Source organism: Octopus bimaculoides, chromosome 24 (assembly GCF_046866305.1).
Source record: "Octopus bimaculoides isolate indiv1 chromosome 24, ASM4686630v1, whole genome shotgun sequence".
NCBI lineage: Eukaryota > Metazoa > Mollusca > Cephalopoda > Octopoda > Octopodidae > Octopus > Octopus bimaculoides.
The window spans coordinates 28928023-28947074 of NC_142951.1; the positions used below are offsets into that span (position 1 = coordinate 28928023).

The window sequence follows — 19052 nt, forward strand, 5'->3', positions numbered from 1 at the left end:
ACAACAACAACAATAATAATAATCCTTTTTACTATAAGTAGAAAGACCTGAAATTTTGGGGGATGGGGTAAGTTGATTACAATGATCCCCAGTGCTCAACTGGTATGTAATTTATTGAGCCTGAAAGGGTGAACGGCAAAGTTGACCTCAGAGGACTTTGGACTGAGAATGTAAGGCTGGACAAAATAATAATAATAATAATAATAATAATAATAATAATAATAATAATAATAATAATAATAATAAATGCTGTGATGCAGTACTGGGCAGTGGCTCTCATGGCTTCTGATCTTAATCGATTGGAAGTGTTATCATGTACATTGTTCTGTCTTGATATAAAAGATGGGATACAACAAATATTCTGCTCAATATCATAGATTTGCTTGTCAGTTGCTTGACCTTAACCAGTTGAGCATGTCCCTTAGTGGTTGACAAATATGTGCATCTCTGATCATGAGTAGAAGTAGTGGGGGAACATCATAGCCATGTGTTGAGAGGAATTCTTTGGGGTTTGAATGATTCACCTCTGGAAACATGGGTCTTTTGTTCATCATCCTTAAACAACCCTTATCCAGGGACCTTTTGAGTGGGATGAGCTACTCGACCTGAAGAAAATTCTAACTGAGCCTAATGATAATAGGCATACACATAAACATACACACAATACATACACATAAACACACACACAATACATACACATAAACACACACACAATGCATACACATGAACACACACATAATACATACACATGAACACACACACAATACATACACATGAACACACATATACCTGTTTTAAATAAAAGGTGGCTCTCTTCTCTGTGAAACATCTTTCTCTGCTGATTCGGTCGAATAACTCTCCTCCCTCCATCAATTCCATTATCATTAAGAGACGAGGTCTGAAAATATAGTAATCAAGTAATTAGCTAATCAAGTACCACATACCAAATAAAACAAAAAGAATGAAAACTGAAATCGTTATAATCTTAGATTTATTTTACAGTTTTGAACACTGAACCCACCCAGTCTGCTGTTGTTGTTGTTGTTATTGCTGCAATCATTAGTGTTTTGGGCCTCACGGGAGCAATGTCCGATGCCAGTGTCATGTAACTGGCACCTCTGCCAGTGGCACATAAAAAGCACCTTTCAATAGTTGGACCTCACAGAGGCAATGACGTATGACCGAGACCTTTTGGTAATGTGCCATGCTTGAGAAGAAGAAGACCCATGAAGCCAACTACCCATCCTGGTGGCATGTAAAAGCACCCAATACACCCTCGGAATGGTTGGCATTGGGAAGGGCATTCAGCTGTAGAAACCATGAAACCATGTCAAATCAGACTGGAGTCTGGTGTGGCTCCTCAGCCCTGGTCAAACCTTCCAACCCATGCCCAGCATGGACAATGGACGTTAAATGACAACAACAATGATGATGATGATGCTTGCTTGATGTGACTGAGTTCATTCCAAGTTAGTGGTCCCAGGGACATCATCATGCATAGAGTAGACCAGTGCTCTCCATCGCTGACCGTCCTGTGCCAGCCCCTTTGTATACTCCAAGGCGATGTTAAACCTCTGGAGATCTTCCCCAACCACGTCCAGCCACAAAGCCTCTTCTTGCCTGCTACTACTGCGTCGAATGAGAGCGAAGCCCTGGTAGGATGATCTAGCAGGAGACGGAAGCCATGTCTGTACCAGCGCATGTGATGGATAGCTATGAGGTCTGGGGCTGCAGGCTGATGTTCTCAACGGTTTTCAGGGCTCTGCTATCAAGAGACTGATAGAATAAGCACCAGGCATACAGGGAGTAAGTCCAGGGGTCAATTTCTTTGACTAAAGGGCAGTGTTCAAGCATGGCCACTGTCAAATGACTGAAACAAGTAAAAGAGTAAAAGAGTAAAAAGTATATGAAGAAGGAGGAAGAGGATGTTGAAGATGCTCTGACAAAGGGATGACTATATCTAAAGGCTAAGTATCTTTCTAAGTGCTTATGTCACTGCATCAGTTGAAGTGGTTAACAAGAGTAAAGGAAAGAAGAGTTACTCCAACAGAAGCCATTCCACTCACACTTGACAAAATGAATAATGACGTACTAATTTAAATTAAAACATATGTTCTTTTCTACTCTAGGTACAAGGCCTGAAGTGGAGGCACAATGGCCCAGTGGTTACGGCAGTGGGCTCACGGTCATAGGATCGTGGTTTCGATTTCCAGACCGGGCATTGTGAGTGTTTATTGAGCGAAAACACCTAAAGCTCCACGAGGCTCCGGCAGGGGATGGTGGCGAACCCTGCTGTACTCTTTCACCACAACTTTCTCTCACTTATTCTTCCTGTTTCTGTTGTGCCTGTAATTCAAAGGGTCGGCCTTGTCGCTTAACTGGCACTGCTCTAGAAATTTCTAAAATGATAGTTTAGATAGTTTGCCTTTGATCATTGTCATCATGAGTCAGGTGGGGGATCAAGGTTGACCTAGGGCTAAACAACAATAGAAGACACTTACTTGGGATGACATTCTCCTGGGAACTGGATGTTGTTCACATAGACATCGTAGACAGTCACGATATGGGGGTGATTGCTACACAAGATGTGGATTTTCGCTTCTGTCCTGGTTTGTAGGCAATCTGGTAGACACTTGACGGCAAACCTCTCTGATGTTGCCTTTTTCTTACACAACCTACAAGATGCACAAATCAACAGTTTACAATGGAAATTTCAAATTATTCGTAAATAAATGGAATTCCACAAGAAACAAATCTGAAATTAATAATAATAATAATAATAATAATAATAATAATAATAATCCTTTCTACTAGAGGCACAAGGTCTGAAATTTTGGGGGAAGAGACTAATCAATTACCTCAACCCAAGTGTTTCACTGCTACTTAATTTATCGACCCTAAAAGGATAAAAAGCAAAGCTGACCTCGGCAGAATTTGAACTCAGAACATAGTACTCAACTGGTACTTATTTTATTGACTCCCAAAAGAATGAGAGGCAAAGCTGAACATGGTGGTATTTGAACTCAGACTCACTAATGATTCTGCCAATAATAAACGTTTCCAATTTTAGCAGGAGGGTGAAACATTATGCCTGAAATAAGATAAGACGGTTGCCTTACATCATAGGTTTGCTTGATGAGAAGATTTTGAACAGAACCATGTATCTTCGTCATATAAACACAGCTAAATTAGCAATGATTAAATAACAACTAGAGATAAAGGAAGATCCACTTTGACCACCACCACTTACCTGACGGGTCCATTGCTGCCACTACCTAACTTCTCTTTCCAGTAGATTATATAGTCGTCCAGTACCGAGTGTGTCTACAAAAGATAGGTAAGAAGATGATTAAAGTTAACTCAAGCCACATTCTTGACTTACATACACACACACACACACAGGGTGTGGTGAATAAATTGTCGTCTAAATTATGCAAAAATGAAAAATAACACTGAGATCTCATTTTAATACTGAGTGCACAACTGGATGGGAGACAAACATGGAAGGTCCCTAATTCTTCATTCGTTATCAACCAATTGGTAATATTCAGTTTTGCACCATTATATATATATACATACCATCAGTGGAGGTGCAATGGCCCAGTGGTTAGAGCAGCGGACTTGCGGTCATAGGATCGCGGCTTCGATTCCCAGACCGGGCGTTGTGAGTGTTTATTGAGCGAAAACACCTAAAAGCTCCAAGAGGCTCTGGCAGGGGATGGTGGCGAACCCTGCTGTACTCTTTCACCACAACTTTCTCTCACTCTTTCTTCCTGTTTCTGTTGTGCCTGTAATTCAAAGGGTCAGCCTTGTCACACTGTGTCACGCTGAATATCCCCGAGAACTACGTTAAGTGCGTATGTGTGTGCGCGCATGTGTGTGGGGGGTGTTCACTGTCCCAGACTTGAACTTACCTTGACCTGTAAGGTGCCATAATCTGCCATTGGTGGTGTCCTCAAATTATTCTAGACTTTCTTGATGAAGAACATACTTGGTAGGTAACATCTTCCAACTGAGTCTTGACCAATGGTTGACCATTGACCATTTATCTGTATAGGAATGGAAGAGAAAAAGCAAGCAAAAATTTAGACTGTGTTTACTAAAAAAAATACCATAATTAGTTAGATCATCTGCACCTCTTAAATTATTTATATCAGTTAGAATACATCTATTAGACTGACTACATTGGGATCTGTTAGGATTTTAACATCTGTTAGACTATGTTAGAATACCTACATCTATTAGACCATGTTAGGATATCTACATCTGTTAGGCTATGTTAGGATATCTACATCTGTTAGATTACCTACATCTGTCAGACTACATACATCTATTAGATTATGTTAGGATACCTACATCTGTTAGATTATGTTAGCATATCTACATCTGATAGACTACCTACATCTATTAGACTACATACATCTATTAAACTAAATTTCCTTGAGAACAATCTTTTCTTAGTAGTCAGACCATAGGTGGTCTTCTTCTAGCATAATGGATGTCCACTTAGTGGTCATCCCTCTTATATGTGTGTGTATATATACATATATATATATATATATATATATATATATATATATATATGTGTGTGTGTACACACACACACACAACAGGCTTCTTTCAATTTCCATTAACCAGATTCAGTCACAAGGCATTGACCTGGAACCATAGTAGAAAACATTGCCCAAGGTGCCACACGGTGGGACTGAACACAACCCAAAAACCTTGCAGTTGGGAAGCAAACTTCTTTGGAAAGTTTATTCACTTTTTTTTTCTTTTTTCTTTCACTTAAACAAATGTCTTCCCATTACACTTCCGGCCAGCCCCAGGGCAGGTGATTCTACTTTCAACAGCTGGTGATGGATGATTCAGTGTGTGAATAGTAAACAGCTGTGTTGTTACAAGAAAACCTAGATTGGTTTCTGGAATTTTCCATTTGTAATGCTTTCTCATTTAAAAAAAATTTTTAAACAAATTTTTTTTTTTCTTTCAGATTGAGGTTTATAAATCGTATCAATTTCCAGCGAGGGGAACCGCTATGTGGTCGTTCGACCTGCTAGAAATAACAGCCGATTCTCTTTCAAATAAGACTTGTCTTTATATATATATATATATATATATATATATATATATATATATATATGGATATGATGCATAATGTGATTCTGAATTCCTTGAGGAAAAGTTGTGATGGTCTCCACTGGAATGTCTTTGATCACGGTGGTGGTAGTGGTGGTGGTGGCGGTAGTGGTGGTGGTGGCGACGGCGGCAGTGGTGGTAATATCTAACCTCAGGACAGCCCGGTTCGATAAGACTATTCCCGCGGTGACCATCCAGTCTTTTTCACCTATGTGCAGGGGAAACCCCAGACCACCTACCTACCTACCTACCTACCATCATTCTCTAGGACGAGTAGAGTGTGGGTTGATCGAGAATTTAGGACCGATTTCTAGCAGGTCGGGGGACCACTACAAGCATGCATGTCTAGAGTGGATGGGAATACAAGAGGGGGGGGGGAATTTACGATGCTTAAAATTTCCATCATGCGGTATTGTTGCGAAAAAAAAAAGCAACAACAACAACAAAAAAAAACAAAACTAAATAATTACAAGTAAAGATGCTGCTTAATAAATAAATAGATGGAATTGAAGAGAAAATACTTTTCATTGAAAATCGAGCCTCGGTCTTTGACAATATATTAGAGTAGGAAATCAAGACAAGATACCTTGCTGATAATATACGTAAAATATATATATATTACGGCATCATTAAATATTATGAAACAAAACTGAACGCGGAAGGTTGCTTTTAGTGGTTTTGTATATTAGACAACTTACCGTTCCAAACACACATACATAAAGAGATGCTTTCATCGCTATGTACAATAAACTACTGTTTCTTTCTCTCTCTCATACATACATGTATATATATATACATATATATATATATATATATATATATATATATATATATATATATATATATGTATGTATGTATGTATGTATGTATGTATATAGGTATGGTAGTGCAAACAGGAAAAATAGAACTCGAAATATGGGTATATGAATACTTTTTATTAATATTTAGCGGAGTGACTCAAGGGCCGGGAGTTTCGTGTTTGGCACGAAACTCTCGGCTCATGAATCACTCTGTTGCTTCTGCTAAATATTATATGTGTGTGCGTGCGTGTGTGTGTGTGTGTTTAGTTATAATAAAAAAAAACAATTTTAGATTAATCAGCAAGGTTACTCTATACTTTTGTGAAGTACGAATTTATTGTTATACAAAAAAGTTGCCGATCGTGACTTCGAAGTTTCGGTCATCTAAGCCATCATCTATATATCTATCTATCGAATCAGAGAAAAGAACTTGGGCCAAGACGAAACCCATGTTCTTTTCTCTCATAATTAAGGTGTTCTCAATATTAAGTTACAGCTCTCCTCAGACTGCAAAGGACCCCGTGTGATAATGCCACGGTAGAAGTTTAATGTGGTTAACAATAAAAGGGCAGAAACCTAAACGGTGAAATTGTCGCGCACTGAAGACGTCTATTCCTACTTCACACTCACACACACACATGCATACAACACACACACCTTACAGTTCCACAGGTGTTTCTATGCAACAGTATTTTGTATACTGCAAAGCCTTTAATCATATATAAAATATATGCATTCTACATTATTAAATATTGAGTTCTTTTCTAGGGTAGGAGTCTTGCCGTTGCTTCAAGAACCACACACACACACACACATACATACACGGATGTCCGTGTGTATGTCTGCGAGTTTGTGTATAGACGTAAATATGTGTGTCTGTGTCTGTGAGAGAGTGTTTCCATGTATATCAAACAAGCTGTTCATAAGATTTGTGCAACGGTAATTTAAACATTTAAAAAACCCATCATAAAATACTGCTAACTCTTATCTAAATATTTTCATACTTGTTCATAAAATTGACAGAAAATAAACTGCACAAATTTTGAAAAAAAATGCTAAAACAAAACAAGCTTACACACTCCCTCAGTGTCCATACAAGGAACACAATCATTCACTGTTTTTCTAGAGTTCAGAATTAAAAAAAAAAAAAAATAGTAACGGGTCTTTAGTACAAAACCATGATTGATGCCCTGTCTGACCGGCGTTATCACTACTAGCATAACATAAATGGTAAATTTATTCTACCGACTTCTGGAAATGGAAGAAAGTGTAATAATGTGCCAAAACACGAAACTCTCGGAAAGTTGAGTCACTCGGTTGCTTCTGCTAAATATTAACAAAACTATACATATACTAGTATTCCGAATTTCTATTTTTCCTGTTTGCACCAACACACACACACACACACACATGTATATATATGGTTGTATATATATATATAAGGTTGCAAGACGCAACGATTTTAGAAAAAATAAATGAGTGGAAATCGAACCGGTGTGTGTGTTAAATAATAAGGCACTAAAAGAGAATGACTCTCCCCAGACACTATATATATATATATATATATATATATATATATAATATATATAGTTATTAGTTATATATATACACATACATACATATATAGTTATTAGTGAGGGATTATCAATCCGGGCAAAATAGTTTATAAGCTGTTTGTTAGTACATCAAGCTAACAATGCAGCGATTGAGCAATCCTATCAAAAACAAACCGATAATGATAACTGGAAACAGCTGCAAGTTAAAATTTACTACAATAAAGAAAAATATGTAACGACCATTATTTATTCCTTGTTTTATAAACACACAGACACACACAAATTCTAGTGGGTGACAAGTTCATAAAGAAGCTATGTTAGGTCATTTACAAAAAAATTCTCCAAGACCAAGTCTGAGAGTAATTTAAAAAGAAAATTATATGTATAATCGTTAGTCCGACAAATTTATTATGAGCCATACGCGAAACAGTATATATTTTGTCGAACTAACGATTATGGATTAAATCTCTCTCTCTCTCTCTCTCTCACACACACACACACACACACACACATATATATCGGTCAGTAGTTCATATATCCGAAAAAGAAGCAAGTTCTAAAACATTAGAAACTCTCTTACTATACTATATACTATAATACTATACTATACATACATATTATATTTTATGTGTATATAAAATACCGATGCGATTTGATCACAAAATATTCTGGGACCCACGGAGAAGAAAAAAAATAAAATGATAAGGGCGACAAGTGGCAGAAATGGTAAAGCGGTGGACAAAAGTGCTGTTGCTCTGCAGTATTTTATTACAGTCCTAAGCATTCGGTGTTCGAATCTCACTAAGGCCTTTGTCTTCCCCTTTCCGGTAATCTAGAAAATAGAGTTAACAATGAAATAATAATAATAATAATTTTAGGCTTTTCTATATGTAAAGGTTAATAGCAGACAAAGACTGAATATTGCAAGTTATTCTTGTTGTTTGCCGTCGTTAGTTACGATCTAAAGCGTCCTTCCAGCTATGACCATCCCGTCTTTTATTTAGGTATCGTCTATCATGCACAACGATATACAATGTATTCTTACATAACTGACATTTTGTTTGTATTATAGTTTGTTTTCGTTCTTTTAACGGAAATGGATGTTCTAAGGTAAATTTGGTTGCTATTTCTGACATGGTCAGGCTACCACGTAGAGTCCCTTCATGTCTCGTACCGCAAAGTGCTCTCTCTCCGCCGGTCTACAAAGACTGATTCTATTTATAGCTATTGCAGCTGTTGTTTAGCACCGGGTCAATCATACGTGACCATCCCCGTTTATATATACATATGTATGTATGTATGTATCTATGTGTGTGTGTGTTCTAAGAATATTGAGGACTGCATAATTTAATGTGTCCTTCGCGTAAATTTCTCTTCGTAATTTTTTTCTTTTTGGGAACTGGATCTCGAAGCACATAGAATGCTGTAAATAACAGCATGTAAATACTGCGTTGAGAAACAAACAAAACCTTTCTGGATAGAAAAAAGAAGTCGAAGGCTGCCTATGGGACACTAAAGACAAGACAACAGTTATGATTTGAGGTAGATTTCGCTACCATTTCTAGCAAGGTACGACTCCTTCGTCAGATCTATCTATAGTAGAAGTAGTAGTAGTATTAGTAGTAAGAAATTATGTAATAATAGATACATACGTTGCATAAGAGAGGATATAAAACCAGTCCAACCTAAGCGCTGTTCCATAGATTCTGTAAATATTATTTTAACAAGAAACTTACCGAAGAGTCGAGAGAGAGAAAGAAAGAGAGAGACTTTACAGCAGAAAGAAGGGCATAAACAAAGGGAAGTAACTCTTAAAAGATTATTCTATCGCTTTCTTTCTTTTTCCTTTCTGTCTCTTTCTTTCTTTTTTCTTTCTGTCTCTTTCTTTCTTCCCCTCTCTTTATTTCGTTCTTTCTCTTTTCTTTCCTTCTCTCTCTTTCTCTCTACTTCTTTCTGTTTCTCACCGTATCTTTCTTTCTTTCTATCTCTTTCTTCCTTCCTCTCTCTCTCTCTCTCTTTCTCTCTCACATATTTTCTATCTTTCAATCATTTTATCTTTCCTTTTCTCTCCCCCCCTCTCTCTCTTTCTCGGTCTTATGCTTGTATGTATATGTATGTATAATTATATGTATGTATGCATGCCTGCGTATGTGTGCGTGTGCATATATATATATATATATATATATATATATATATATATATATATATATATATATATATATATATATATATATATAAGGTGATGCAAACAGGAAAAATAGAACTCAAAATATGAGTATATGTATATATATTTTTTAATATTTAGCAGACGCAACAGAGTGACTCAAGGGCCGGATAGTGACTGTCACTTCTGCTAAATATTAATTAAAACGTGTGTGCGAGTGTGTGGCTGTGTGTAAAATATATACACATATAACATGTATGCTATGTATGTATATATGTATGTATGTACGCAAGAATGACCGAATGTATGTGTGTGCGTGAGTATGTGTGTGTTAATATATACGCATAATTAATTTTGAATTAGCAAATTACAAAAGGAAAATAGACAATAACAATAAAAGCGAATCGGAAAGGCCTACACGCTTCTTCATTTGCATTATGCAAACAACGATATTTCCCTATAAAAACGTTCAAGGTACCCCCAAAACACTAACTGCATTTACCCGCAGTTGATCGCAAAAACGCTGATCGCAAAGGCTAGGCTAAAGGTGGTTGGAAAGGGCAAAGCACGAAGCACCCTCCCAGGTAGAATCATCACCTGATACTTCGGTAAGACGAGACACCTACGACGAAGGGCAACGTCGTCGTCGGCAGTACCTGGACTGCTTCCAATCGTCACAAATGCGACCGACAGGCCGGGAAATATATATACAATCCACAAGCAAATTATATTACAGTTAAATAGTTCACCAACGTCTGCAACGGCCAACTCTTTCCGTGAGGCGGTGGTGTCGGTGGTGGTGGTGGCGGCGGTTGTAGTGGTTGTGGTGGTGTTGGTGCGGCAGTGATTGTGGTTGGGGGGGGGGGGCGTTGATTGTGTGGTGATGGTGGTGGTAGTGGCGATGATTGTGGTGGTGGTGGTGGTGGTGGTGGTGGTAGTGGAGGTTGTGGTAGTGGTGTCAGCGGCGGTGGTTGTGTTGGCGATGGTAGCGGTGATGCTGGAGGCGATCGTGGTCGTAGCGGTTTGCGGTGGTGATGGTGGTAGTGGTGGAGACTGTAGGGATGGTGGCGGTGGTACCGACCGAGCAGTGATGTTTGTGTTGGTGGTGGCGGTGATGCCAGTGGTGATAGTAGAGGCGGCGGCGGCTGCAGTGATGGCGAAGGTGTCGGGGGTGTATTGCGTCTGCGGCTTGTCCAAAAGATCGTCTGCCTTCATCTTAAATCTTCTGCTACTCACTTTTTGATTGTTGATTCATAAATCCTTTTATCTAGTAACACACACACACATCACTCACAAACATATATATACATACATACATATATATATATATATATATATATATATATATATATATATATATATACATCTATATCATCATCACCATCATCATCATCGTTTAACGTCTGCTTTCCATGCTCGCATGGGTTGAACGATTTGACTGAGGACTGGTGAAACCAGATGGCTGCACCAGGCCCCAATCTGATCTGGCTGAGTTTCTACAGCTGGATGCCCTTCCTAACGCCAACCACTCCGAGAGTGTAGTGGGTGCTTTTACGTGCCACCGGCACGAGGGCCAGTCACGCGGTACTGGCAACGGCCACGCTCAAAATGGTGTTTTTTACGTGCCACCTGCACAGGAGCCAGTCCAGCGGCACTGGCAACGACCTCGCTCGAATGTTTTCTAACGTGCCGCCGGCACAAGTGCCAGTAAGGCGACGCTGGTAACAATCACGCTCAAATGGTGCTATTTACGTGCTACTGGCACGGAAGCCAGACAGCTGCTCTGGCAATGATCACGCTGTTAGTGGTCCGCTGGCACAGGTGCTAGTCATCGAATATGGTTCAATTACGATTTCGATGATTGACCGTTGACTGAACACTATTCAATTTTTTTTCTCCGTGTTTTTCTCCTTGTCTCCGTATTCTTTCTGTTGAAGAGCGTAGCTCGAAACGTTAAAGACTTTCCGTATTCCCGAGCGTCATACTAATACATCCTTTTGTTGTTTACACCACCTGTCCTCGTCTGTTGTTGTTTTTTTCGTACATTCTCCCATATATATATATATATATATATATATATATATATATATATATATATATATATATATATATATATATATATATATATATATATATATATATATATATATATATATATATATATATATATATATATATATATATATATATATATATATATATATATATATATATATATATATATATATATATATATATATATATATATATATATATATATATATATAGTGAAAGCGCATGGCTCAGTGGTTAGAGCGTCGAGCTTGATCGTGAGATTGTGAGTTCTGCATGTTGTGTTCTTGAGCAAGACACTTTATTTCACGTTGTTCCAGTTCACTCAGCTGTAGAAATGAGTTGCGACGTCACTGGTGTCAAGCTGTATCGGCCCATTAGCCTTTCCCTTGGGTAACATCGGTGGTGTGGAGAGGGAAGGCCGGTACGCATGGGTGGCTGCTGGCGACACAGTGTTACTTGCGCGGTCCCAGGAATTTTTCAAAGGCAGGGCACAAAGTCAGAATGGAACACACAATTCGAGGAGAAGAGAGCGTAATAATATTTAGTAGGGCGCACTTCTTTTCTTGGCGGAGGCACGTGCTCCTCAGTCCCCGTTCCCAGGTCCATCCCAGTGTTATTTATGCATCAGAACATCAGTCAGGGATTATACGTTTTGATAATCCCCTTTCCAACTCCCATGATGTTAGTGTTCTCATGTATACAGATTTATTCCATGGCAAGACTTCGGGTGATTGGTAAGTTAGTAAGGTGCTATCGAAAGGATTACGATACGACATTTAAAGGTTGTTTCGACTGGGTCAATCGTACACGGGAAGTGGAAGTAATTTCTTCGGCAATTTCCGTAAAAAAAAAAAAAATTCTCATTTCTTTACTTTTAATTTTCAGCTGAATCACTTATGATTATGCATTTTTGTAATATATATATTATGTGTTTATGTGTGTGTGTGTAAAAATCTTGTGCATGCATATTTGTATATGCATATTTGTGTATGCAAGTTACACAAGGACAAACAAAAATCGTATAAAAGTGCAAGCAATTTTTTTTATCGCGCTTTCTCCAAAAACGAAACTTCCTTATTGTGCGATATCCAATACGGAACTGATGTCGCTAGATATACTATACCGCTTTGATAGCATTAGTATAACATGTAGCCTCAGCTGACCCGTTGAGACTTATCTACGAAGGGGTGTTGAAAAGTTCCTGGCTTTGGGTAAAAGAAAATACAGGGGGATCAGTTAATTATGGTTTCATTCAACATATTCCCCTCTCAAATTCACACACTTATTGCAGTGGTCCTTCAGTTTTTTCTAAGCCCTGTAAAATAACTCTGACATTGGGCTTCCAGCCAGGCCTTTTGCGACACCCATAAAGCCAAGAACTTTTCAGTAGTCTCTCGTAGAAGCTATGTTGAATTTCTTTCAAACTTTCCAGTCTCCCCCCACCCCGAACATCTAATGAGATGGACGTGTCCCATGAAACAGCAAGATTTTTAGATCATGTGAAGCTGAGTCAAACTGTTATCATGCAACTCCAGCTACATGTACGTGTGTGTGTGTGTGTGCGTGTGTGTGTGTGTGCGTATGCGTGTGTGTGTGTGTGTGTGCAGATTTATATGTATGTATTTATATGTGTATGTGTGTGTATATGTATATGTATGTATATGCGTGTGTATGTATGTATGTATGTGTATGTGTATGTATATGTATGAGTGTATGTGTGTTTGTATGTGTGCGCGAGTGTGTGTGTGTGTGTGTGTGTGTGTGTGTGTGAAGGCACGTGGCCTAGTGGTTAGGCGTGTCGAACTCACGATCGTGAGATCGTGGTTTCGATTCCCAGACAGGTTGTGCGATATGTTCTTCTGCAAAACACATTTTCTCGTTGCACCAGTCCACTCAGCTGTAACTGGGCCACCCTGCGTTGGACACAGATCGTGTCGTATAGCCATCGTGTCAAGCGGTGGTGGACGTGCACACGCGCACCACACAGACACAGACACACACACACACAGACACACACACACACACATAAAAGTTAGATAAGGCCGGTTTATGGGATCACCTTAGGTTTCACCTCCATAAAGGGCTTAGCTTTATGGCGTATCATCGGATCTCAAAACCAGTTGGCTAAAAGCCCCAGTAAGCCGTGCCTATACATATTTACAGAAACCATTTGGTCTCTCATGAACGTTTTGACCTCGGCTACTCTACTATATATATATATATATATATATATATATAGTAATAATAATATTAGGGACAAAATCCAAAATTACAGGCCAAAAACTCAATTAAAATCAATTTATATAGAATATGGAATATATAATATATATATGTGATAGTGGATTTTCATCGATGAGTTCTTGATAATTGGTTATTTTCCCTAAAACTATATATATATATATATATATATATATATATATATATATATATATATATATATATATAGCTTTGGTCGGCCCGATGCTATAGTAGAAGACACTCACCCAAAGAACCTGGAACCATGTGGTTGGGAAGCAAGCTTCTTACTTTACAACCATGCCTGCAACAAATCAACAAATTCCCCCTCCCCCTTTTTTTCTAAATACTAAATTTTGATGTTTGATACGTGTTGTTAGCGCTCATCCGTGAATTGTGGCCTTTTCAAAACTGCTTTTGTCGTTTTTTCGACAGAAGCTTATACAAGCTGAAGAAATGTTACGAAGATTTTTATTTTTCCTCTCTTTCTTTCTTTTTTTTGTGGCGTGGTTAAATATAATTCCAAGATTACGGAAAATAAAATGAGGTAAGGGAAGTAACTTATGTAGTAAAGATTGTTTGCCAACATAACATGGCAGTCCTGGTTTAGAACGAATGTTACTGTAACTTAGCCCCAGGACACATCGTTTCCAACTGGCTATACGACACGAACTGTGCCCTTATATTTTCGAAGAAGGGAATCTAGCACCCCAACTCACCTCAAAAAAATATCTGTGCTGATGAAGGGAAATAACCCGGAAATCGCGATACACAGATATTGTTTTGAGCTGAGTTGGGGATACTAGATTTCCTTGTTCGAAAATATAAGGAACCATGTGGTCGGGAAGCAAGCTTCTTACCGCACAGCCATATATATATACACACACATACATATATATATATATATATATATATATATATATATATATATATATATATATATATATATATATATATATATATATATATATATATATATATATACACATACATATATATGTATATATATATACACATGCATACATACAAACATACATGTATATATATATCCAAAAACGAAATATATATATATATATATATTATTTTATTTAAAAGAGTTCCAACTCTGTCTGTTTTTTATGTTCTATTTATATTCTTGTAAAATTAATGCGGGATATAGAATATGGAATATATAATATAAGCCTATTTAATCCTTTATATTGAACACTCAATATTTCATATATTCAATAAGACATATTCCATATATTCAATAAGACATTCAATACTTCATTTCATTGTACCATCCATCTTTTTTTATATTATATATTATATATTCCATATTCTATATCCCACATTAATTTTACAAGAATATAAATAAAACATAAAAAAACAGACAGAGTTGGAACTCTTTTAAATAAAATAATATATTCCTCTATACACGATCATACGCAACTGGTACTTAATTTATCGACCTCCGGAAGGACGAACGGCTAAGTCTACCTCGGCGGAATTTGAACTCAAAACGTAAAGACAGACGAAATATCCGCTAAGCATTTCGCCTGGAGTGCTAACGTCTCTGCCAGCTCGTCGCCTTTACATACGTATATTGAGAACAGAATGAGTTGACTCCAACGAAATCTGTTAAGAATGTTTATGGCTAGTTGAAATACCGGGCGTTGCCCGAGTTGAGGACTCGATGAATAAATGCTAACATTGCAAAGCAATTTATTTAACTTACAGAAAAATCTTCTGAAAAAAACAAAAACAACTCAAGGTGCAGCAGTGACTGTGTGGTAAGCAGCTTGCTCACCAACCACATGGTTCTGGGTTCAGTCCCACTGCGTGGCACTTTGGGCAAGTGTCTTTTACTGTAGCCTCGGGCCGACCAAAGCCTTGTGAGTGGATTTGGTAGAAGAAAACTGAAAGAAACCCGTCGTATATATATATATATATATATATATATGTATGTGCCCCCCCCCAACATCACTTGACAGCCGATGCTAGTGTGTTTACCTCCCCGTAACATTAGCGGTTCGTCAAAAGAGACTTAACGAATAAATATTAGGCATACAAAGAATAAGTCCTGGGGTCGATTTGCTCGACTAAAGGCGGTGCTCTAGCAGTCAAAATGACTGAAACAAATAAAAGAATAAAAGAATAGTTTAAGACAAGTTTTAAAAAAAATAATCTTTTTTTTAAGGACATTTTTTTTTTCAAATTTCATTTCTATGATTCAGCAAAATTTGTACATAAATTTAAATATTCTCAGTTCCCCAATTTTTATTTAACCCTAACTTAAAGCACTCATTCTTAGCGCTTCCCCCAAATCCTAACCTTAAATCCTAACTGTATGGCCTTATCTCAAAACTGCAACCCTCAGCTTATCTCTAAATCCTACACTCTAACACTGATCCAAATCCTGCTCCTAAATCCTAACGGCAGTACCTGATCTTAAGATTATTCTTTGTGTAGGTTAGCAATCTGCTTTGTTTAAAGCATACACTTCTGTCGGCGGAAGGCAAAGGAAAAATGCAAATAAAAGAAGTACCACGAAGTATGTACTTTGAAATCAATGGACCAAAAATTAGTACTTGAAATTTGGAAAAATCAGTGTTTAAAATATGACAAAAAATACGAAGAAATTTCAGAAAACGCTTTGGAAGTGATGTAGGATATTTATCCCACACTTTGTAAAGCAACATTAAAGCACTATCGCGCTGAGATCGACTTTGCCTTTCATCCTTTCGGGGTCGATAAATTAAGTACCAGTTATACACTGAGGTCGATCTAATCGACTGGTCTCCTCACCCAAAATTTCGGGCCTTGCGCCTAGAGTAGAAAAGAATATTAAAGCACTAATATACTAACACGGAGCCGCCAGGTTCCTGCAAAGAATAACTGAGGATTTATTATATATATATATATATATATATATATATGTGTGTGTGTGTGTGTGTGTGTGTGTTTTGGGGTATTAATCTTTTATGCGACACTCCAAGTGTTTTCAATTTGTTGTTGAGAATCTCGCTGGTGTAGTTCGGTTTCAGTACACAATTTCAAAAACCTGCAGCTGTTGATTCATCGTGTAATTTTAGTCTGGACACAGGTATTTCAAGTAGTAATATGTGTGTGTGTGTACAAATATGTGTGCTGTGTTTATACAGAGAGAGAGAGAGAGAAAGAGAGGGGGAAGAGAGAGGGGAGAGGGAGAGAGAAGTGTTAAGAGGTACTAATAGTAGAAATATAGAACACAGCACCTAAAAAAGCACAGTGTATGTGTGTGTATATATATATATATATATATATATATATATATATATATATATATATATATATATATACATATATATATATATATATATATATATATATATATATATATATATATATATATATATATATATATATATATATATATATATATGTATATATATCAAGAACAAGCAAGGAAAAACAACAAAGTGAGGACGTGGAACAGGTACTGGACGCTCAGGAAAGGAAAACAAAGAAAGAAGATTTCACGTTTCGAGCGGAACTCTTCATCAGAAATATAGAAAAAGTCCAAAGAAAGGAAGACGGAGAAAGAAAATCGCCAACGATGCACACGCGGTCAAAATTTAAGTGTAGTTCTACGTATCTCATGAAACACGCATCCCATTTAAGTGTTTAATATATATATATATATATATATATATATGGGATGCATTTCTCACGAGACACGTAGCACCACAGTTAAATTATATATATAATATGCATAAATGTGTATGTATGTATATATGAAGTGTCGAGAGTTTCGTGCACTGGCACTTACCAAACTAGTTACAGTTGGAAGAGCTGTGGGTTCATATAGCTGATTAAAATTACATTTCTCTAGATTGTTCAAGAACGGATTTTAAAAGCAATTACAATACCACGTAGATGATTCATTTTTTCAAATAGTTTTCCCGTTATGTCATTCAATAAGCAAATACATACATACATACATAGATTGAGGCCCTGGGAAATGTAACACACTGCCTAAATACCAATCTTGAGAAATTAGGCTTTTCAAAACCAGAAAGGAGACAGCTAATTCGAATACTACAGACACAATCCATCACTGGAACTGTAAAAATCTGTAAAACTTTCCTGAAGTTTATCATTTAAATATATACGAGCTTGTCTAGATATGCAACTATAGGCATGAGAATACATTCATAGAACATACAAATCTGCACATACATACATCCATACATACAAACAAAAATACCCCGTTGATGTTGAAATTCCAATGAAGGAACCTTGGATCTAGATTAGAAACCGGTTCTTTCTCTATTGGCAAAAAATCTTGAAATAAACTGAATAATGACATATTATGTCGTATCGTATGCTTTCGACAACACCTACTAACTACCAAACGCTGAAGTCCGCCATGGGACAAATCTGTATACATGAGAGCGCTAACATCATAAAAGTCGGAAAGGAGATTATGAAAAAAGTAATTCCTAACTGCTGTTCGGATGCATAAGATTGTGTAACACAATTTTTGTCCTTGTGTAGCAACTGTTATTTCTTCTTTGCTTACCCTCGAAAATATGAAAAATGGCTAATATTTCCTTCAAAGTTTGCTTTTGTTACGATATTTATTGAAACCCCCAAAGAATCCCTATGATGTTCCCCCACTACTCCTGCTCATGATCAGAGATGTTCATATTGTCAGCCACTAAAGGACGTGCTCAAGTGGTTAACATCAAGCAACTGACAAGCAACTCTGTGGTATTGAACAGAATATTTGCTACAACGATTTCTGTTTCAGCAACTCAGCGTTGAATTTGTCTGAAATGGAATGGAAAATAGGTCAGTTTGGAAATATTGATGTCCAGGTCACAAGAGCAAAGTTTGAAGAGAATAGTAGTGATTTCCTTTGATTTCTTGATAAAGGCAAATAGGAAATAACGCTGACCAAAGACAAAAATAAATAAATAAAATGTTTGTTAAACAGTGTAATTAATTGAAAATTAATTACAGTGTTATCAATTAATTACCTAATTACCTAAATCATCGTGAATATAATTTATACTCATTTCAGTTTTAATTTGTTTTTGGTGGGGGTACGATAAAAACTTTTTAAAATGCGTAATCGTG

General features: G+C 37.1%; 1 protein-coding gene across 6 annotated transcripts in view; it reads right to left on the reverse strand.

The window, feature by feature from the left end:
* LOC106879684 (MAP kinase-activated protein kinase 5-like) overlaps window positions 1-19052 on the reverse strand; it is a 38758-nt gene that overhangs the window by 13696 nt on the left and 6010 nt on the right. For 3 of the 6 annotated variants that reach the window (XM_089341097.1, XM_089341096.1, XM_089341094.1), the window contains exons 2-5: window positions 3915-4049; window positions 3251-3324; window positions 2502-2675; window positions 790-898 (exon numbers count right to left, since the gene is read on the reverse strand). In XM_089341097.1, coding sequence (XP_089197223.1) covers window positions 790-898; window positions 2502-2675; window positions 3251-3324; window positions 3915-3944 — 387 coding nt within the window. In that variant the 5' untranslated portion in view covers window positions 3945-4049. Of the gene's footprint in view, window positions 1-789; window positions 899-2501; window positions 2676-3250; window positions 3325-3914; window positions 4050-9147; window positions 9202-9231; window positions 9550-19052 lie in introns of those variants that run through there. The other 3 variants (XM_089341093.1, XM_089341092.1, XM_089341095.1) reach the window with 2 other exon arrangements.